The sequence below is a fragment of the Dreissena polymorpha genome, chromosome 1, assembly GCF_020536995.1.
Source record: "Dreissena polymorpha isolate Duluth1 chromosome 1, UMN_Dpol_1.0, whole genome shotgun sequence".
NCBI classification, from domain to species: Eukaryota; Metazoa; Mollusca; class Bivalvia; order Myida; family Dreissenidae; genus Dreissena; species Dreissena polymorpha.
Window position 1 is genome coordinate 71,761,767 of NC_068355.1, and position 22,839 is coordinate 71,784,605.

At 37.4% G+C, this 22,839-nt stretch overlaps 3 protein-coding genes across 6 annotated transcripts in view; 2 read left to right on the forward strand and 1 right to left on the reverse strand.

The window, feature by feature from the left end:
* Positions 1–7,763, forward strand: part of LOC127834618 (chromatin target of PRMT1 protein-like) — a 30,966-nt gene extending 23,203 nt beyond the window's left edge. For all 4 annotated transcript variants that reach the window (XM_052360624.1, XM_052360640.1, XM_052360632.1 and 1 more), the window contains one exon: positions 6,656–7,763. In XM_052360624.1, coding sequence (XP_052216584.1) covers positions 6,656–6,884 — 229 coding nt within the window. In that variant the 3' untranslated portion in view covers positions 6,885–7,763. The remainder of the gene's footprint in view (positions 1–6,655) is intronic.
* Positions 7,764–11,369: 3,606 nt separating this feature from the next.
* On the forward strand, positions 11,370–18,247 carry LOC127834641 (sigma intracellular receptor 2-like). Its single transcript, XM_052360660.1, has 3 exons — positions 11,370–11,663; positions 17,121–17,265; positions 17,520–18,247. The coding sequence occupies exons 1-3, from the start codon at positions 11,553–11,555 to the stop codon at positions 17,777–17,779; spliced, it is 516 nt and encodes a 171-aa protein (XP_052216620.1). The 5' UTR covers positions 11,370–11,552; the 3' UTR covers positions 17,780–18,247.
* A 1,014-nt stretch (positions 18,248–19,261) lies between these two features.
* Positions 19,262–22,839, reverse strand: part of LOC127834657 (AP-1 complex subunit beta-1-like) — a 37,874-nt gene continuing 34,296 nt past the window's right edge. Inside the window, exons 17-18 of the mRNA XM_052360683.1 lie at positions 21,712–21,866; positions 19,262–19,684 (exon numbers count right to left, since the gene is read on the reverse strand). Of these exons, the coding sequence (XP_052216643.1) occupies positions 19,610–19,684; positions 21,712–21,866 (230 nt within the window). The 3' untranslated portion in view covers positions 19,262–19,609. The remainder of the gene's footprint in view (positions 19,685–21,711; positions 21,867–22,839) is intronic.

A 22,839-nucleotide genomic window follows, 5' to 3' on the forward strand; every position in this document is an offset into this window, starting at 1 on the left:
CAAACTTTAAAAATCTGTCTGTTCATAACCATTGGGTCTAGTGCTACCACATTTGGTTTGTAGTGACATTTATTAGTTCTCTACTTTGTTTGTTCAAATTATGCCCCTGGGGTCAACTTTGACCCTGCCCCGGGGGTCACAAAAATGAACATATGACATATGCTTATATAAAGCCTATTTTGTGCAAACTTTAAAAATCTTTTTGTCCATAACCGTAGGATCTAGGGCTACCAAATTCGGTATGTAGTGACATCTAATAGTTCTCTACTTAGTTTGTTCAAATTATGCCCCTGGGGTCAAATTTGACCCTGCCCCGGGGGTCACAAAAATGAACATACGCTTAAATAAGGCCTATTTTGTGCAAACTTAAAAAATCTCTTGTCCATAACTGTATTGCATAGGGCTACCAAATTTGATATGTAGTGACATCTAATAGTCCTCTACCAAGTTTGTTCAAATTAAGCCCCTGGGATCACATTTGACCGTTCCCGCAAATTGAACATGCTTATATTGGGCCTATAACAGTCCTCTACCAAATTTGTTCAAATTATTCCCCTGGGCTCAAATTTGACCCTGCCCCGGGGGTCACAAAACAGAACATATGCTTATATAAAGCCTCTTTTGTGCAAACTTCCTGTCCATAACCATTGGGAGAGGGCTACCAAATTTGGTATGTAGTGACATCTTATAGTTCTCTACCAAGTTTGTTCAAATTATGCCCCTGGGGCTGAATTTATCCCTTGAAGGCTCCCATTAAACAGTTGTTCAAGAAAATTTGATTCTTCAAAAAACATGGCCACATGAAGTCGTTGAACTTTGCATGTTTATGCGTTTTTGTTATTTATTCATTATTGGATAAATAAACTATTTTCTTCTCAAACTAAAAGTTTATCAAAAAAACTTGGAATAACTTTTAAATTATAAGAGATAAATGCATACATGACGAGCGTGAAAGGTAGACCAACATGTTAACTATCCATAAATGTTAACCCTTTACCAAAAGACACATTTTACACTGCCCCAAATTGAAAGAGATTGCAGACGAGAAATAATAATGTAAAAGACTATTTATAAATTGGCTAGGTGGGGTAGAAATGATTGTGATAAAAGGAGAAATTGCTCATCATTTTGAAACCGGAAGTCCTGTTTTCAAAACGAAAACAAACTCTTCAGAAGGAGTTATGGTCTATTGGAACATCAGATGGAAGAAGTAAAGGAAAGTTAGGTCAAGCTAATTGTTTGTCATGATATCTCTTTAAACCTCACGCCATATGCAAGTTGTGTTGCCATGATCGCAACATCTTGATGAATTATAATTCAATTTTTTGTCTCATAAACATTGACTTTGTTTTACAAACAACCTCTACAAAGTTATCATTCCTACTGCCTTTCGGCACCTCATGAACCTGAAAAACTCATAATTTTGTTTCCTCAGGCAAATATCTTCTTTGTACAATAAACAATTTCTTCACCACGTTAACAATCCTGCTACACTCACTTATGCCTCAAGAATGAAGTAAAGTTCAGGTGATCTATGTCATTAGGTATTTTGCATATGTCATGAACTATATAAGTAACAGAAACTTTGAAACCTTCAAACACTTTTTGGAATTTTGGAAAAAGATTCATGATTGAATGAAGGAACTTTCATTAATATTGTAGAACATGCGTAGATTTGATCTTCTGCATCTAAAAATATGTGAAATAGAAAGAACGACATTATTTGGAGAGATAAATGAACCTACGTTATAAGCAAAGGACCTGTACGACAATTCCCGGGCTTTTTAGTCTGTTTAGTTAACACCGTAGTAACGTTTTCCATATATAAAAATGGTCACCCTTCCAATTTTAAGCACCCAGTGGGACGAGGGATAGAAAAAGAAAGTCACATGATTGAGTACATTTCGACCCATGTGCATTGCACGCTTTTTTAGCATAAAAAAACAGTGGAGCGATACAGGGCCATCATGGCCCTCTTGTTACTGGATATTAGGATCTAATTATTATGAATGGAATACATGCTTAATAGATGATTAAAGAACTAAGTGCAAACAGCACAAATCATCTTTACTGCAGAAGGCTTTTGTTTTGTGTCCCGTTTTTTTTTTGTGCAATGTTTTTTTTTTTCATTTTAAGTTCAACTTTGTATTGATTATTATCCCTAGCTGAAGGTTTAGGGATTCAGTGTTGGCGTTGCACGTCATTTCACTATGTCTCTCTGTCACAAAAATTTTAATGCTGTTATTTGTATAATATTTCCACAGAAAACTTAATGGGTGTAAAGATATCTATGATAAGTGCAATGTTAAAGAACATTATCCGCAATAACACTCTTAAATTAAGAGTTATTTATAATAAAGGGCGCGGTATTTTTAAAGCAAATTCTATAATGCGCTATAATGATTGGGCTTAACCAACATCCGATCATCAATGCAGTATATTGTGTCACTCAATTTACCAACACCTGTAAAAAAAAATCTGAATTTTCATACATCTGTATTTTAAAGTAACATTACTACTCAAAATCAACGAAAATTTCGTACAGTATTTCGTAAAATAAAGCTAAACAATTAAAAATCATTGTTTCTTATGGCAATTGCCGAAATTTCAACACCAGATGTAGTCTGGTAAAATAGATGTATGTGGATACAAAATGCTTGTTTTTGTTATGGTGTTAACATGGTACCATTTTAGTGTTTGTGTGCCGTATGAATAGATATATTCGCAGGAAATTAGCATGGAATTTATTGTGGTCACAAATAAAAAAAAACGAGCATTTTGTATCTACAAAAATATATGTAATCATACCACATCTAGCATTGAAATTGTCGCTATTGCTATAAGGAACACTGATTGTTTAGGTGTAAACTTTTTTTAACAAAATTTTCATTGATTTTGAGCGTTCTAGAGACTTTAATATATATTTTTATGCTCCCCCGAAATTTTTGGGGGGAGCATATAGTCGCCGCTTCGTCTGTCCATGCGTGTGTGTGCCCGTCCATCCGGGCACAATTTTTGTCCGGGCGATTTCTCAGCAATTAATGACCGGAATTCATATAAACTTTATGAGAAGCTTCACTACCAAGAGGAAATGTTCATATTATCAGCCGGTTCTGGTCGAATGATTTTTAGCTCATCTATTTTTTGAAAAAAAAAAAGAGCTATTGTCATCACCTTGGCGTCGGCGTCTGGTTAAGTTTTGTGTTTAGGTCCACTTTTCTCAGAAAGTATCAATACTATTGCATTCAAACTTGGTACACTTACTATCATGAGGGGACTGGGCAGGCAAAGTTAGATAACTCTGGCGTGCATTTTGACAGAATTATGTGCCCTTTTTATACTTAGAAAATTGAAAATTTTGGTTAAGTTTTGTGTTTAGGTCCATTTTATTCCTTAAGTATATAAGCTATTGCTTTCATACTTGCAACACTGACTAACTATCATAAGGGGACTGTTCAGGCAAAGTTATGTAACTCTGACTGGCATTTTGACAGAATTATGTTCCCTTTTTATACTTAGAAAATTGAAAATTTGGTTAAGTTTTGTGTTTAGGTCCACTTTATTCCTACAGTATCAAAGCTATTGCTTTCATACTTGCAACACTAATTAACTATCATAAGAGGACTGTGCAGGCAAAGTTATGTAACTCTGACTGGCATTTGGACGAAATTATGGGCCCTTTATACTTAGAAAATTGAAAATTTGGTTAAGTTTTGTGTTTTGGTCCACTTTACCCCTAAAGTAGCATAGATATTGCTTTCATACTTGGAACACTCGCAAACTATCATAAGGGTACAGTAAAAGGACAAGTTGCATAACTCTGGTTGTCATTTTTACGGAATTATGGCCCTTTTTTGACTTAGTAACTTTGAATATATGGTTAAATTTTATGTTTTGATCCACTTTACTTCTAAAGTATGAAGGCTATTGCTTTCAAACTTCAAATACTTTCATGCTATCATGAGGTTACTGACCTGGCAAGTTGAATTTTACCTTGACCTTTGAATTATTTAATTTTGCTAAAATTGCCATAACTTCTTTATTTATGATTAGATTTGATTGATACTTTAACAAAACTACTCTTACCTGACATACCACAATAGACTCCACCCAAACCATCCCCCGAATCCTCTTCCCCCCCCCCCTAATTTTTTTTTTTTTTAAGATCTCACAAATGACCACCACATCCTCACACATTACCCCCACCCCACCCCCAAATTTTTTTTTTGAAACGGTTAAAAAACACAAATATTAATTTTTATTATTTTATTTTTTAAATACCGTCCAACCATCGCACCCAAGAATGCATTTTTTTTCTCATTTTTGGAAGATAATGTAATAAATGTCCACACCCCCACACTATACACCCCTCTTCACTCCACCTCTCCCTCCTTTGTGATTGAAATTGAGAGTCCCTTCACCTAAAAAAGAAAATAGATGAGCTGTGTCTGCACCCGCAAGGCGGTGCTCTTGTTCACATAGTTATGGCCCTTTGAAATTTTCTATAAACTGTACATATATTGCAATTTTTGTCCCCCAAACTACTGACTGGAATTCAATGAAGCTTTATGGGAAGCTTAACTACATGTACCTTGAGGAGATGCGCATGTTATTTGTGGGTTCTGGTTAGATGATTTATTTAGAGTTTTGGCCCTTTGAAATTTTTAAGTTGCTAAACCATCCATCGTTTTATTTTGTCCAAAGTTATGCCTCTCAAGACGTTTCCTTTTATCTGAATATATAGTGCAATATTGTGACAAAAACAATCTTTGGGAAGCATCACCGTCTGACGGTTTCTTGTTTTAAATTTGTGGATACACCAGAAATAAATATTTTTTAATGTCCAAAAACTAGGAGCAATTACTGTATCAATGAGCAGAAGTGTCATGCACAATAACCATAACCCATTATTGCCTTTTTTGTTTTTTATGCACATTGTAACTCTTTAGGACCAATCGGTAGATATCAATGAGAAGTATCATGCAGAAGAACCATAACCCAAAACATTCTCGTTTCAGAGTTGTTGCCTTTTTATGCCCCTGAATCGAATGATTGGGGGTATATTGTTTTTGGCCTGTATGTCTGTAATGTATGTGTGTGTCTGTCCCGAAACTTTTACCTTGGTCATAATTTTTGCAATATTTAAAATAGCAACTTGATATTTGGCATGGATATGCATCTCATGGAGCTGCACATTTCGAATGGTGAAAGGTCAAGGTCATCTTTCAAGGTTAAAGGTCAAATATATGGCTTCAAAGTGGCATCAAAACTTTAACCTTGGTCATATCTTTTGCAATATTGAAGATAGCAACTGGATATTTGGCATGCATGTGTATCTCATGGAGCTGCACATTTTAAGTGGTGAAAGGTCAAGGTCATCCTTTAAGGTCAAAAGTCAAATATATGGCTTCAAAGCAGCGCAATATGGGGCATTGTGTTTCTGACAAACACATAAAAGCCTTTAAAAACTTATTTCTCTAGGTTGTTTTCCATTCTACCAAATCACAAAACACTTGAATTCCATTGCAAATATAAAGTGCCTGAAGAACACAGAATATTAGGCACACTAATGATGCTGATGTTATCCAAATTATGGTTTTGTCTAAAACCCTTACAAGACTGAATCAGACTACGCTTTGTTTAAAAGCAATCAGCCAACGCCATTAGCCTTTTTATGCCCTCGGAGCGAAAGATCGGGGGTATATTGTTTTTGGCCTGTCCGTCATTGTATGTGTGTGTGTGTCCCAAAACTTTAACCTTCATAACTTTTGCAATAATGAACATAGCAACTTGATATTTGGCATGCATGTGTATCTCATGGAGCTGCACATTTTGAGTGGTGAAAGGTCAAGGTCATCCTTTAAGGTCAAAGGTTTAAAAAAAATCAAAAACTTTAACCAAAACTTTAACCTTCTTCATAACTTTTGCAATATTGAACGTAGCAAATTGATATTTGGCATGCATGTGTATCTCATGGAGCTGCACATTTTGAGTGGTGAAGATCAAGGTCATCCTTCAAGGTCAAAAAATAAAAATAAAAGCGGCGCATTAGGGGGCATTGTGTTTCTGACAAAGGCATCTCTTGTTCAATTGGGATTTTTTGGCAAATTTTTAGGGAAAAGTATTGCTTTTTGTGATAGGGAATACAGCCGAATGTTGTCTTATTAAATTGGGGGGAAAAAACCCATTTCAGAATAAAACATTCTTCATTTTTTGTAGGCAGTAGTGCAAATGTAGCATGGCACAAATCTTGAGTTTGCATTTGTGTAAACATTGTAATCTTAATTTGTGTTCTTTTGAGCATCTTTTCAGTATATTTTGCTAAGTAGCTTATTTTGTAATGCTTTTCTAGTAAAAGTCACTTGATTCACAAATGACGATAATGTAATAATTTAAATAACAATTTGATTTAGTTTACCATGTGTTTAACAATGTACTGCAACAAATATTTCAGTTAGTCATCAATACCATGTTAGCGTTATCTTTCCACATTGTCTTGCATGGGCATTTACCCTACTTAATGGAGGAGGGGGGTTGGTCAAAACATTGGAACCTAAATTAAATGTTTAACATTAAATACATTACTGATGACATTAAAATCCAACATTCTTGCACATATTGGAGCATAAGACCATGGGTATGATGTGTTTTTCAGCCGAGGAGGTTATCGTGGTTTCCGCGGACAGAGAGGAGGCAACAGGGGCTTCATACGGGGCCAGCGGGGAGCTCCTAGGGGCAGAGGTCGCGGGCGGGGTCAGAGGGGCGGGGCCAACCAGGGGCTGTCGAGGGAGCAGCTAGATAACCAGCTGGAGGAGTACATGTCCAAGACCAAGTCCCACCTGGATCAGGAGCTTGATCAGTACATGGCTGAGGCTACCTCCTGAAAGGGCTGCTGGGGACACCAAGGGAAGATGGCCAAGTGATCTTATTAGTGAGCCTTGAAAAGACGGACACAATGAATGGCATCATTTAATGTACTATATAGTTGATCCAAATATCTATCGATTAACATGTTGGGCAATAGATACCTGATTGTTGTGTCATTTTGGTTGATAAAGTGATATTCAAAAACACAGACTTCAGTTTCTGAACAAGGCTTGATATATTTTTTTGCTTTGGTTTTCTTCCAATTTGAATATTTATGTTTTGAAGTGGACAAAAACTAACTTTCCATAAATCATATTCTGTGTTTTAAATGTTTTGTGGACAGTTATGTTTAATACAGTGTTGATTTGTTTGTCTCTTTACCTGCAATCGATATTGATTCTGATGAACACCCAATCCTGAAAGCTGGATGAAAAATAATTCTTGTAAATATCATAGAGTAGTTGTATTTATTATGACTAAGTGTATTTTAAACCATTTTTGTATTATATTCATCACTTTAGCACACATTGACCTTCTGGTGTAGTTCTTATTTTATGTATTGGATAGTTATGTTTTTATATGAAAGTACCTTAAATTGAGAATATTCATGTCACTCACATGTGACACTTGATCATTAATGTGTTGAATGACATGTAAAAATATACAGTTTTATGTATGTTTGTATTTGTTCTGTGAAGTGTTGTTTCTCATACAAGAATGCTTGCATAATAATACCTGTTCAGAAATAATAGACAATGATTGTTAACATAGATTACAAAGGTTATTGTGCACATTATTGTCTAGTTATATTAATATCACCAATACCACTATTCAGGAAGTAAGGTGCTGAATAAATGTATACCATGAGTGAAGAAATAAAAGGAGGAAGGAAATTAGCAAGGTATTTTTAGCTACAAAAGCTATTTGACATGCGGGAAAATAATGAAGTTGTCCAAATAAAAAATCTAACTTCATTTGATGCAGATATACATGATCTTAAGATTGTATGTCATGACAGAAATAACTTTTTATGCATCCGAAGGAGGGCATATAGTGATCAGACTGTCCGTCCATCTGTCCTTCCGTCACACTTTGCGTATAGGTTTCGAAAAAGGCTCAGAACTTCTATGTTGCTTCATATAGCAACTTGATATTTGGCATGCATGTGTATCTCATGGAGCTGCACATTATGAGTGGTGAAAGGTCAAATGTATGGCTTCAAAGCGGCGCAGAAGGGGGCATTGTGTTATTGACAAACACATCTCTTGTTGTCCATGTGTTCAAGCAGAATGATTTGTGGCACATTTTTCGGATGCACAACAGTTCGGACATTCTGATCTTGCAAAACAAATAAGGAAATCAAATATTTTTATTTTAAATTGGAAGATCATTTGAAAAGGGTCTGACCGACTCCCCGTGACACAAAAACAATGAGTCCGAGTCTCTTTGAAGGAGTCTCGGATTCCTGTTAGTGTCGAACGCTGCAGTAATACTGAACATAAATAAATACTTAAATATCCAGTTAATGCATATTTTCACGATTTCAAAACCTGAAAATTATCAAGCTTTTCAATGCAAAACAATTGAAATATTTGGAGAGTTCTGCTGTTGTTACAAGTTGGGACACTACGAGGATTGCTTATACCAGGGCTTCTGCAGGAATTTTTAGCTCGACTATTATATATGAAATATATATAGTGGAGTTATCCTACTCACCCCGGCGTGGGCATTTCCGTTCCGTTAGCGTGCAAATGTTAAAGTTTTCGTTCTTCCCCAATTATTTTCATTGTCCCTTAAAATATTGCTTTCATATTTTGCATACTTGTTTACCAATATGACCCCAACCTATAAACAAGAGCAGACAACTCTATCAAGCATTTTGTCTAAATTATGGCCCCTTTTCCACTTAGAATATGCAGCCAATGTTAAAGTTTGCGTACTACCCCAATTATTTTCATTGTCCCTTGACATATTGCTTTCATATTTTGCATACTTGTTTACCATTATGACCCCAACCTAAAAACAAGAGTATACAACTGTATCAAGCATTTTGACATAATTATTGTCCCTTTTATACTTACAATATGCTTATAAGTCCCCTACCAGTTTCTACGGAGGGGACTTATGGTTTGCGCTCTGTGTGCCCGTCAGTCAGTCTGTCACACTTTTCTGGATCCTGCGATTACTTTAAAAGTTCTTCATATTTTTTCATGAAACTTGAAACATGGTTAGATGGCAAAATGGACATTATGCATGTCATTTCATTTTCTTCCTACATCAAATATTCTGTTTGCTATGGCAACAAATAAAAATCTGACAATGGTGGAGCAAGTAGGGGACATATATTGCTTGGCAATAGTCTCGTTTAATTTGGCACTATTCATGGTCAATTTTAATGCTTTAAAAACCAATTTTGTAATACATTTATGGAATATAACAAGTAAATCAGCACCTGTCTGAAGTCTAAAGCTTTAAACATTGGTGTGAAATTCACACCAATGTTTAAAGCATTAAATTTCAGAAATGTATGATGTTTGATGAAAAAAGAAAGCGATCTTTGAAAATCAAAAACCTGTCTAATGAAATGTATCATAAAGTATTACTGACATCTAAGCATTGTACTATTTGCTCTTGAAATTCAAACCTCCTCTAAAATGTCAAAGTAAATTCCTCATAAGATTTTTATAATCTATTACACAGTTTTACTTTCACCATCATCAACACAGATAAACCATCAAAATCGTCTACAACTCTGACATATTGGACCTTGAATTTTGTAGCTCACCTGAGCACAATGTGCTCATGGTAAGCTTTTGTCCGTTGTGTGTCGTGCGGCGTCAACATTTGCCCTGTTAATACTAGAGGCCACATTTATTGTCCAATCTTCATGAAATTTGGTCAGAACATTGGTCGCAATAATATCTTGGATGAGTTTGAAAATGGTTTCGGTTGCTTTAAAAACATGGCCACTAGGGGGCAGGGCATTTTTCCTAATATGGTTACACTGTATTACACGTCACGTCGAAGACAAGAGTGTATCGTCGAATACAGACAGTTGAACTCGACCGTGAACAACAGGTAGGTTATAAATTCGGTCGGTATAATTATATCACGCAAGTAAGGTAAAAAAATCATTGCTACGAACATATTGTCCATTGACTGAGGACGCCACCAGGTAATTTTGGACTCGTTAAAGTTTTTAAAGAAATATGAACGAGTTAAAAGGAACAGTTTCCGAAACATCATTGAAAATGACTGATTTTTGTTCAAAATATATCAAGTTTGAAATAAATGACTGGATTTCCTGTTATATACTTATGCATTTATCCCTTGGGATACGTTCTACAAGCCAACTATCCGCCCCGTGAGTTGTTTCATGAACATGCCCCTGGCGTCCAAACTGACCCTGTCGAAAAAACATGATGCCGTAGTAGGCAGATATGTATTTTCAATGATGGCAAAAACGCTGTACAAGATGCTAACCAAGATGACAGTTTGTCAAAATAACGATTGTATTTATAATGCCCCCCTTCGAAGAAGAGGGGATATATTGTTTTGCACATGTCGGTCCGTCCACCAAATGGTTTCCGGATGATAACTCAAGAACGCTTAGGCCTAGGATCATGAAACTTCATAGGAACAATGATCATGACTGGCTGATGACCCATATTGATTTCAGGTCACTAGGTCAAAGGTCAAGGTCACAGTGACTCGAAACAGTAAAATGGTTTCCGGATGATAACTCAAGAACGCTCAGGCCTAGGATCATGAAACTTCATAGGAACATTGATCATGAATGGCAGATGACCCCTATTGATTTTCGGGTCAAAGGTCAAGGTCACAGTGACTCGAAACAGTAAAATGGTTTCCGGATGATAACTCAATACTCAGGGCCCCTGGCCTGCGAACGGGCCTGGCTTATACAAAGTATAAAATACATTGCTCGTTGTATGATCACGGATGGTTGAGTAGTCTAAACGTTAGAATAAAACTCCAGAAGTCAGTGGTTCGAGCCCAGTTGAGTGTTTTTCTTTCTTGAATCGTATTCTTGTGTTTTACTAGAGCTTGTTATATCTAATGTTAACATTTAAAAATATAGAGCGTTTAATGACAAACTTCAATATCTGCCAAAATATGTGAATATTCCCTTTAAAAAACAAAGATGTACAGTTTTTTTCTTAAACGAGAAGAGGAGTTTGTCAAAAACTGACCAGCCGCCTTTCAAGAGTGTCCATGGAATCAATGTACGACCGGCGGTTTTTCACGCGAACATAATTAAGAGTTCAAAATACCGGAGGGTCATATAGTTTGGAGTTGGAATAATCAAACTACAGCGATGCGTAGATTATGATGTCGGTATTTAAAGCTATACGAATGCCACATGTCAAACAAAATTCGATGAATTGTGGCCCTGTAGTCGAATTCGCGCACGTTCAGTTGTGCACAGTTCATGTGACAAGTACATGCGTACTGAGTACATATAAAAGGAAGTCATTGCCACTGCCGAATGTACACTGGCCCGTTTATAAATACATGTATCTAGGACTGCCGAATGTACACTGGCCCGTTTATAAATACATGTATCTAGGCCAAGCCAACGAGTTTCCGCTTCAATATCGATTTATTTTCATTATTAAACCTGTGTATGGACTGGCAAACCGAGGAAATATTACAGAAGAGCGAAGATGGAACGGTGGATAGACTTAGCGTTTTTGTTTTATTTTGGGACTCATATTCCAATTGCATTGTTTTTTGATTCGCAGGCAGTGTTTCCGAAATGGCTTTATCCAACACCTGTAAGTACATAACGATCATTTGTATTTTATGCAGTTCATGTGTATGAACGTTCATAAAAGTTATTCGTTGAACAAACATTACAAAACCTTTTGCAAAGTGTCAATAAAAGATAAAATAATCAACTGGTGCAATTGTATAATTTACAAAATAAAACACCATTTATTACTAGTAGGCTTAGCCATAGTTGAACATGCCACATACTGACATAGGCAAAATTACACAAATTCAACAAAAGTGCAAATAACAAAGTTATTATCGTTTAAAATTGATAAACCTCTATATAAAATTGTCTATATATTATATATCATATATGATTTTTTTTATACCGGGTCCCTATGGGCCTAGCATGGAAAGCGTGACTGCACATATTATTGTAATCGAATACAGGTTTCAAACGTATTAGACATGAACAGACTACCTTTAAATAAATATTTTATTTTATTCTTGTTTGTTATACTGAATTTTCGTGCTGGTATCACAGGTGGTTAGCGTGTGGCTATGATATTAATTAGTGAAAACATCATTTTGAATGATAAATAATCATATTATAACGAAAAATTAACTTTTCTGAAAAAAAAAATTTCACTATCAAATATATATATATATTTGATAGTGAAATATTTTTTTTCAGAAAAGTTAATTTTTCGTTATAATATGATTATTTATCATTCAAAATGATGTTTTCACTAATTAATATCATAGCCACACGCTAACCACCTGTGGCTGGTATCACATATTATGAGCACACAGTAGGCTTAACTTTCGATTTATGCACACATTAGTTCAACCAACGTAGGCCTACATGGATAGGTAATAGGGTGCAGTATCACGTGACTTTTTGGGGTACACCCTTTTAACTTTAACGAATTTTAACACGACGTTAAGTGGTGCTTTATTTCGAATAACTGTTTAAAGGGGCCTTTTCACAGAGTTGGCATCTAATGAAGTTTGTCCTTAAATGCTTTTCATTATTAAATGTAAACATTGGATCTAAAAAGCTCCATTAAAAACATTAAAATAACAAAAAGGGATAAAAGTAACCCTAAACTGGGCTCGAACCACTGAGCCCTAGAGTAAAAGTCTACCGTGTAGACCACTCGATCGCACATCGGCGCTCATACAATAAGGGATGTATTATATACTTTATATAAGCAATCCTCGTAGTATCACATAATATAACGACAACAACTGAACTCTTCAAATAATTCAATCGTTTTGCGTTGCAACGCTTTTTAATTTTTCAGGTTTTTAAACCGTCACAAAATGCATATGAGTGAGATACAGTTCTGTACTGCTAAAACCACCAACATCATCAGCTGAGAACCGCCTATCAACAAGTGTTTCGGCCCTTTAATCACAGGACACTCTTCAGGCGGCGGGCCCGCAGTGTTGATCAGACACTACGTGTTGGTGGTAGGCTTCCAGCTCCTCTCCTCTCTCTTCATCCACAACCAACTGGATGCCCTTTCTGCTTCTAGGCTCAGTTTGCCCACTGCTCTCTTCATGTCTGCTCCTTTGATGCCCAAGGCACTGAACATTCTCCACAGCGACTGTGCTGGGAACCCTTTAGTGCCGATTTCAACAGGGTAGAGCCACACTCGCCATCCTTTCTCTCTGCACTGTTCTTGCAGGTATGTATACTTGGCCTTTTTCCGTTCGAAGGCCTCTTCACAACGAGATTCCCAAGGGACTGTCAGTTCAACCATGATCAGACACTTATCTTTAGTGGACCACAACACAATGTCAGGTCTTAATGTTGTCATGATAATGTTCGGGAACACTAGCTTTTGCTTCAAGTCAACAGACATTTCCCACTGATCAGATACATCTAACACAGAACTGGTAGGCTGCAGTTTTTTAGGCGCCTTTTATCCTTCCTTCACGAACTGAATCATTTGGGGTTTCTGTCTGGGCCTCATCTTGGTCCTCTCGCGCTCCAACTTGTCAGCGAGTTCCTGAAGAACACTGTCGTGTCTCCACCTGTAGCGTCCTTGGGTGAGGGCTGTGGTACACGATGACAGAATATCTTCAATGGTTCCTGTCTTGTCACTTAATTGGCACTTGGGGTGGTCCTTTAGACCCCATCTGTGCAGGTTTGAGGGTGACGGTAGCAGGTCATAGACTGATATGAGCAGGAACGCTATCCTCAGTGGTTCGTAGCTCCAAATATCAGCTCAGGTCAGTTTTCTTTCTGTCGTTGTCCACTTCGTCCACGCACCTTGGGCACCCATAGCCACAGCTTTTGCTCTTCTGTCTTCTTCTGCTGCTCTGACTTCATCTTGCACCATTCTCTTCCTTTCCATGTTTCCAGCAGAGCTCCACATAATGTTATCTTGGAGCTGCCTAGCCCCTGTCTGCCTACAGCTGTGATGCCGACAATGTCTTTTTGCTGGAGTCTTTTCTCGGCCTGTTCGACTGCTTGACTTGCTGACCACTTTCTCCCTGTCCTAGTTTCAATCCCAGGATTTCGGATTGAACTGTCCTGCGATTGCTTGAGCGTCACTACCAGTCGTGTCTTTGCAACTTTGGACTCCTCCACTAGTGATGATAGCGGGAATTGTAGCTGGTTCGATCGCCCATACAACCCGATGCTGGTAAAGCTTGGTGGTATTCCCAGCCATCGGCGCAGGTGTTTGCTGATCTTTCTCTCCAAGCATTCGACAGAGGATGTAGGTATTTCATATAGCATAAGGGGCCATATCAGTCTGGGGAGAAGTGCATTCTGGAAGAGCCATGCCTTGAACTTTCCTGGTAAAGCGGATTTGTCGATTTGTTTCAGCCCTTCCTGGAGCTGTGATCTAATGCGCTCTACGTTTGCTTTGTCACTAAGCCTCGAATCAAACCACTTGCCCAGGCACTTTATGGGACTGTCCATAATTGATGGTATGTCTTCCCCTTGGACTTGTAGGGTGAACCGTTTTGTGACTGATCCGCGCTTGATTACCAGACTTCTGGACTTCTTGGGTTTGAAATTCATTCTAGCCCAGGTGGCTGCCTCCTCCAATACCTTCAGTACCCATCTTGCATGTATGTGTGTCTGTGTTGTCACTGTAAGATCGTCCATGAAGCCTCTGCTTGTTGGCAGGTGTAACCCTGTAGATGTCTTAGGCCCGCGGGTTTCTTTGTTTGCAGGGTTGATTATGAGGTTCATGCCCATCACAAACAGGACAACTGAGATGGTACACCCGGTCACTATTCCCTTCTCCAGTCTCTGCCAAGCTGTCATCTTCTCGCCAACCATGAAGCGCAGTTTTATTCCACTGAAGTACGCATTGATCATCCCTTGGATGTGTTCAGGGATATGGTAGTACTGGAGGGCTGATTCGATGAGCTTATGTGGAATAGATCCGTAGGCGTTTGCAAGGTCTAGCTATACTACAGTCAGGTCTGATTTGTTCACCTTTGCTTCTCTAATGAGCTGGCTGATTGCACTGGTATGCTCAACACCCTGAGAAGCCTGGCACTCCACCCTTTCGAACTGTCGTATCAATGTACCCATTTGTGGTAAGGTAGGTTGTCAGTCTTCTGGCTACGATGGCGAAGAATATCTTGCCTTCCACGTTTAGCAAAGATATTGTTCTGAACTGGCTGATGTGTTTGGAGTTCTTCTCCTTTGGAGTAAATATACCTTCGGCATGTAGCCACTCATCAGGTATTATCCCCTTCCTCCAGATCACCTGAGCGACGGCTCTTTACTTTCCAGTGGGGATGTTGGGGGTGCCACAGGTTCTAGTCTTGGGCAATCCCCGAGTGGTATTAACCTGTCTGGATCTGAGTGAACCTGTCTGAGGCGTTCCTCGATGTCTGCCATGCTGGTTTCTAATTGGCCTGACCTTTCTCTGTCCAGAAGTTATTTGGAAAATAGATATCATAAAGAATGGTAAATGTTCAGTATTACTGTTTCCTCACAAATATCATAACTACAACGAAAATTTGCGATTCTGAAACAATTGTGTTTCATTTTTTCGATTTACCAAAACGTGAAAAGGCCCCTTTAAGAAATAAAACATCACTACAAAAGTCACATCATCAAAGTCGTCGTAAAACGTTAAATAATAACAATATGAATAGTAAAACGCATCACTGTATACGTCTAAATGACTGGCCGGCCTAACTGCAGCATGTTAATTGAGCGGCGGCTCTACGTTGTATTCGTAGGGTGGAATATACAATGTCCGTCAGTCAGTCCGTTCATCCAAAAACTGTTTCCGGTGATTTGTCCTAAACACTTCTAGATAGTTACTAGATTTTTGGTATGTGAGTGTACCTGCATGACTAACAGATCAGGTTCGAGTTTCGATATAGTTCTTTAATTTTTAGAGAAGTAACGGGCCTTGGAAATTTTCTCTAAAATAACAGGTTTATTGATTTCATTTCTGAAACGCTTTTAGATAACGGCCTTTATTTTGGGTGTGAAAGTCTACCTACATAACTTACAGATCTAGGTCGAGTTTTTTTCCGGTCCGTTAATTTTTGACGGAGTAACGATCGAGCTTTACAATTTTCAACAAAATAGCTCCTGTGCGGCTTCAAAGCGCAATAGTGGAAATTGTGTTTCACAAATACAGGTCTTGTTGAAATGATGTTTTCCTAGTGTAAGAACCCATCTAGAATTATGAAATTGAAATAGAATTATATAGAGTTTATCATGTGCACGTCCTAAAAGATGAAACCATACATAACTCTCTGGCTAAAGCGTCCGATCGTCACGAATTATTTTATCATGACCACGCACAGAATATAGTTAAATGATCAAATGTACATTTTTTAACCAAAATCTTAACTAATAAGTGAGATATTTAAGTTTTAAAATAGTTGCATTAGAAAAGTCTCCAAGGTTATATTTGCCCCAGAGGTGCCTACTAATTTCAATGTCACATGTTACCTTTTTGCACCCAGGGGACGTTTTCTATATACTATATAACCTTCTCCGTGGCCTAGTGAATAAGGCTTTCCCTTACGGAGCGGTAGGTTCAAGGTTCGAGCCGCACCCAGGGAACGTTCGGACTTGGCCCCTTGCCTACCAAGCGGCTATATTAATCGAGGGGTAGATCTACTGATTGCTTTCATTGTAAAGTGATTTGCATTCAGGAAATAAATTGGGAGTAATTCAGTTCAATAAAGGCGTCTAATAAGTCGTAAGCCCTTAATCGAGATTGTTTACACCAAACTAAATGAACACTTATCGGTATATAGTGCACAATATAATAGCAAATGTGTTAAGCGAGAAAAATGCACGCCCAATGCACCTGCTTCGTTCCGGATCAGCCGGCAAAGTCCGAACATGGCGGCACTATCCACATACAGTTGATTTTTTTAAGAAGTTACTTCTTGAAGTTGTAATATAGCAAAAGTGGAATGGACCGGCTTTTTCCAGGTCGAAACTTCAGGCGCGAGTATTAATCCCAATTGTCCCTCTGTTTGGCTTCATTATGCAATGTCACTTTTTCCCACAGTTTGTCCAGGCTGTAGACTGGTACACCAAGACGTTTGGAGACACGATGATGGCTGAAAGGCCCGCGTGGTTCCAGTCTTTCTGCGCATGCGAGATGCTACTGCAGTTTCCGTTCTTCTTTTTGGCGGTTTACGCATATTGGAAAGGTATGCGCAACTATGTGTTATACTACAAACCATTCTTGATCCAACAGAGGAAATGTGCTAAGTTTTTATATCAAACATCGTACATTGTAATTTGGGTAGTTAAATGAATGCCATCATTGAACGTTAATCCGAAAATACCTACAAGTCGTGTAAACGAGAGTTTAAACTCTAAATTGTATCGTGTTGTTTTGTATAATAAATTATGTTGTAACGCGTGTAGTACCGGAATATGTTTTTTTATTTATTAATTTCAGGTATATCGAAACACAGATGGATACGGATACCGATAATAATCTATTCCTCCCACGTGGTGACGTCGCTCGTATCCATCTTCTTCCATATTTTTCTGCACGACTTTTCTCAAGGCGCCTTTAGAGGCCCGTCTACTCTGCAGGAGAGAACTGTTTTGGCGTGTTTTTATTTTCCGTATTTTATTTTCCCACTAATGCTGTTGTTTGATGCATGTTTTAGCTCGGTCTACATAAATGGTAATTCGTCAAAGAAACGGTTGTAGCAGCAAGAGACATAGTTGGATCGGACTTGGCTTTTTACCAAAACGGAATAGTAGAGAAAAACGTGGTTCTATGAACAAAATAGATACATGGGCGATAACCTTTTTTTGTATAATTATGCATATCTTTGAAACAAATCATCAGTAGAATAACCTTAATGGATGAGTAAAAGTAACAACTGTATATCTGATGAACATTTCAGCGATTTATAACGTACTTCGTTAAATGATTGAACTTTAAAACGAGTTGTTAGTGGTTCCATTATCTGACTGTTTAAGTCTGGTTGAAGTTTCAAACCCATGAAGCCGGCCTGCAAATAAACAAACCTGAAGAAATATGGCTGTGAGTGGTTATTGTAGTCATACCAGTACATGTAGATTGTCACTGCAATAGTATGACCATGTCGATGGTATGCCCATGATTTGTGAATGTCATTATCCTTTTCTGATTTAATAAAGAACACAAACAAATCCCAGTTGTTAGAATGTCAAATTATCAATTAAAAAACCATAAAAAAGTATAAGCCCATCATCCTGCCTAATGTCACTCTATTGCAAAGTACTAGAAATGTTAATTGCTTTGAACTTTTGAACTTGGCTGAGACATCATTAGGACAAATATACTTATCGAGCTTCATAAAGATGACACAAAGTAGGGGACTTCTAGAGTATAAATATAATTTCTTTATTTAACCAATTGACCTTTTTTATATGCTTACATGAACAAGAGCAAACATGAACTCAGCCGAAATCTGGTCGGGAAATTGTTCCGACCAATTTTCATGAAGATTGGTCAAAAGTTATGGCAATTAGTGTGGTCACAATGTTTCACTATAGCCATATAAGGAAAACTGCCCCACCCTCTGGCGGCCATGTCTTCCAACGAACTTGAACAATTTTGGAAATTTGCATGTTCTGACCAGGTTTCATGAAGATTGGTCAATAAACAAGAGTTCTAGAGTGTAAACAAGGTTTAACCATAGCCATCTTAGGAAAACTACATCCACCCAGGTGGCCACAACCATTTTCCAACTCAACTGAATGTATAACAAACGAATATTCTGACCAAGTTTCATGAAGATTTGAAGGTCAATGTGGCCTAAAGAGTGATAATAAGATAAATGTTGATGACGCATAATGGACACAAGGCGATCACAAAATCTCACCTTCAGCAATTAGTGCTCAGATGAGCTAAAAAGGAACACATGTCTGATGTTAGGCTCATGTTGTTAAGTGAGAAAATCACCTGCTAAAAGCAGTGTGAGTACTCAACAAGATCATGTAACTGAACTTAAAACGAACCACACTGCATCAAAACACATATGGACCTAGATTGTGATCCATATTGGACACGACCTGAGTAAAAAGATACTGTTATAATGGTGTGATGGTATGATCCCATTTCAGTGACAAGTACAAGTATCAAGGCCATGCGTGTTTCAACAGCTATCAGTAGATAAAGCATACATTTATACAAATATTAGATTAAAGTTTATGTGCTTTATAATTCATTTTACAAAACAACCACAGGACAAGTGTATAATACTTCCCTAACAATTATCTGGAATGTTCAAACACATTAAATTTTCTATTTAGCTTTCAATCATTTCTGTGCAAAATGCTTATGAAAAGTACAAATTATCTTTACATTCTTATTATAACATCATTAGACATATCAAAATGTGCAACACTAATTAACCATTTATTCTAGTTAAAATGTTATAACATAAATCTATCAGCACTACATGTAATCAGTTAATTTGGCCTTCATTTCCATTCGGGTATTGCTAAACAAGCACAATGCCATCTAGTACGTCACTGACACAATGCAGTCTAGTTGTGAAGTATGTTCTCAAACACCTGTTTCACTGCCTCATACACATCTGTAGCTCTGGCTTTAATAGACAGCTGAAACGGTTCAAGAATGAACATATCTATAGATAATGTTATCGACAATTAAGATAAATTTTCAACATAACTAGATAATATTTTGTTGTCATGCAATCTTTAATTTATAAATGTATGTATCAAAACATGTACTGAATTAGACCATGTGCTTACTTCAAGATAAAAGTGTACATGAAAAAAGCTATAAATAAAGCTATATAATATAAAAAGTTATAAATGCTATTCTGGAGTAAAGATAAAAATTATCATGCTACTCTTAAGTAAAAAAAAAATCATTACAAAAAATGTAGGTGCAATTTATAATACCTATTTATGAATTTATAATACATATAATACATGTATCTTATACATAATAACAGCAGAGAATCCATTCAAGCTAAAGTCAATATATTTTTAAAGACATCAAGAACTGGTTCCTCCCGGGAAGGGAACTTGACTACCAGGATTTTCCCAGCAATCAAGCTACTCTAGGTTTTAAACAAGAGGGTCATGATGGACCTTAAGCGCTCATTTGAGTTCACAGACAATAATTGTTGAAGGCTTGACCTGGTGCTCTAGTTTTTAACCCCACTTTTAAACATGGCCTTTATATTGTTGAGATAAACATTCTTACACAGTTTGATCAAGACTGATTCCTAAATGAAGCCTCTAGAGAGATTAAACGTGTTATTTAGATTAAACCAAGTCACTGGTTGCACCGGACCCAGATCCAGATTCAAACTTGGCCGAGATATTGTCAAGATCAACATTCTGACCAAGCTTTATCAATCATCGGTTATAAATGTTGGTTCATCAGTACATTTTATATTAAAAACAAGATGTGTTTGTGAAACACAATGTCCCCCTATATGACGTTTGACCTTGAAGGATGACCTTGACCCTTCACAACTCAAAATGTGCAGCTCCATGAGATACACATGCATTTCAAATATAAAATTGCTAGCTTCAATATTGCAGAAGTGACATTACATGAGCAATTTTGACCCATATATTTGACCTTGAAGGATGACCTTGACCTTGACCTTTCACCACTCAAAATGTGCAGCTCCATGAGATACACATGCATGCCAAATATCAAGTTGCTATCTTCAATATTGCAAAAGTATTCATAAAATAAGCGATTTGGGCCACATATATTTGACCTCTGGCCTTAAAGGATGACCTTGACCTTTCACCACTCAAAATGTGCAGCTCCATGAGATACACATGCATGCCAAACATCAAGTTGCTATCTTCAATATTGCAAAAGTACTCATAAAATGAGCGATTTTGTCCACATAATTTTGACCTCTGACCTTGAAGGATGACCTTGACCTTTCACCACTCAAAATGTGCAGCTCCATGAGATACACATGCATGCCAAATATCAAGTTGCTATCTTGAATATTGAAATACTGCAAAAGTGTACATTAAATGAGCAATTTTGACCCATATATTTGACCTTTGACCTTGGAGGATGACCTTCACCTTTCACCACTCAAAATGTGCAGCTCCATGAGATACATATGCATGCCAAATATCAAGTTGCTATCTTCAATATTGCAAAAGTTATTGCAAATGTTAAAGTTGGCGCAAACCAACCAACCAACAGACCAACAGACAGGGCAAAAACAATATGTCCCCCACTACTATAGTGGGGGACATAATAATTTGACAGAATGACACTGTTTTTAGAGGCATTTGACCCTAATTAAATCTTGGCCTTGATATTGTCAAGATAAACATTCTGACCACGTTTCTTGAAGACTGAGTCACAGAAGTGGCCTCAAGAGTGGAAAACATGGTTTTATATTAAGATTTATCCTGATGACATAGTTTTTGGACCCACATGAACCAGATTTAAACTCGACCTAGATATTGTCAAAACAAATATTCATCAAGATTGGGTAAAAAAAAGTGGCCTCTAGGTTTGTAATCGGCTACTAGTTGACGACACACACATCACGCAAGGGTACATAGAAAGATCCCATGAGCACAAAGTGCGCAGTTGAGCATAAACTACAGTGCACAGGGCCATGTTCACTGACCACAAATGATGGGTTTGAGGGCTGAATCTTCAGTTCTGCCAGGACCCAGATGCCATTGGTCAGTTTTAAGGACTGGTACAACATATCCTGTCCCTCGACGTTCCTCTTTGCGATCGTGAAGATGTTGTTGTTCCGCAGTTTCTGTGAGACTGTGTCTAGAAAGCAAACAAAAACAAGTCATGAAAATACACATGCCATAAATGCTTAATCCTTTCCCACTCGGAGCCAAAGTGAAAATAGCTATGTACAAACAGCATAAAACCAGAACAGCCTGTGAGAAACTTGCAGTCTGTTCAGGTTTAATGGTGTTTGCTGCTCATCAGTATCTAAGGGTTGGAAATGAAACCTTTAAAACTTAAATCTAGTAAGAAAGCTTTTTAAATAAATGTAACTTTCTAAGGGACTATAAATGCATCAAAATACGTATAAGTGGTAAAGGGTTACCTAGTAGCATAATTGGGTAAGTGTCGTATATACAATTTACATGATCAGGTTATCTTTTATTAAAGTACTGGATAAAGAACAGGCTTATATTGTTGACAAACTGTACCTGTTTGGTGAAAAGAACACTGTTACTCAAGAAAATGTGCTTCATTTCAGTATGGAAATTTAATGTTATGCTAGACTGCTTGTTCTACTACAATCAATCACCAATTAGCAGTGCCAGGATCATTCAAAATATAAAGTTCAGTTCATTAGCCAAGCAATCAAATGTGTAACATGTCAAATTCAAAACCAAACCAAGTAAAAAAGCCAGTCTCATCAAACATGAAGGGAAAATGCAGTTGTTACATTCATATTACCCTTGCCCTATGAAAAAGGGTTTTAATGCAATTGCGTCAAGTGCTGTCCCAGACACTTTCCGCTGTAATGATATTTTCTGTTTTAAGAAAGTATCTTCTTAGAAATCAACCACATACAAAGCAGTCAATGAGCCAGGCTCCGTGCAGAGGGGTTTTATGCATGTGTGTAAAGTGTCATTCCAAATATGCAAGTGCGGTTTGCAAAGGCTAATCTGGGACGACACTTTTCGACTAAACTGGATTTTTTCTTAGAGGAGACTTCCTTTAAATGAAAACAAGAGGGCCAAGATGGCCCTAGTTCGCTCACCTGAGAGGAGTCAGTTCA

Coding starts and splice junctions, on each gene's coding strand:
- LOC127834641 (XM_052360660.1), top strand. CDS start 11,553: ATGGAACGGTGGATAGACTTAGCGTTTTTGTTTTATTTTGGGACTCAT. Junction 11,664..17,120: donor AATGGCTTTATCCAACACCT/GTAAGTACATAA, acceptor TTTTTCCCACAG/TTTGTCCAGGCTGTAGACTG. Junction 17,266..17,519: donor GGTTTACGCATATTGGAAAG/GTATGCGCAACT, acceptor TATTAATTTCAG/GTATATCGAAACACAGATGG.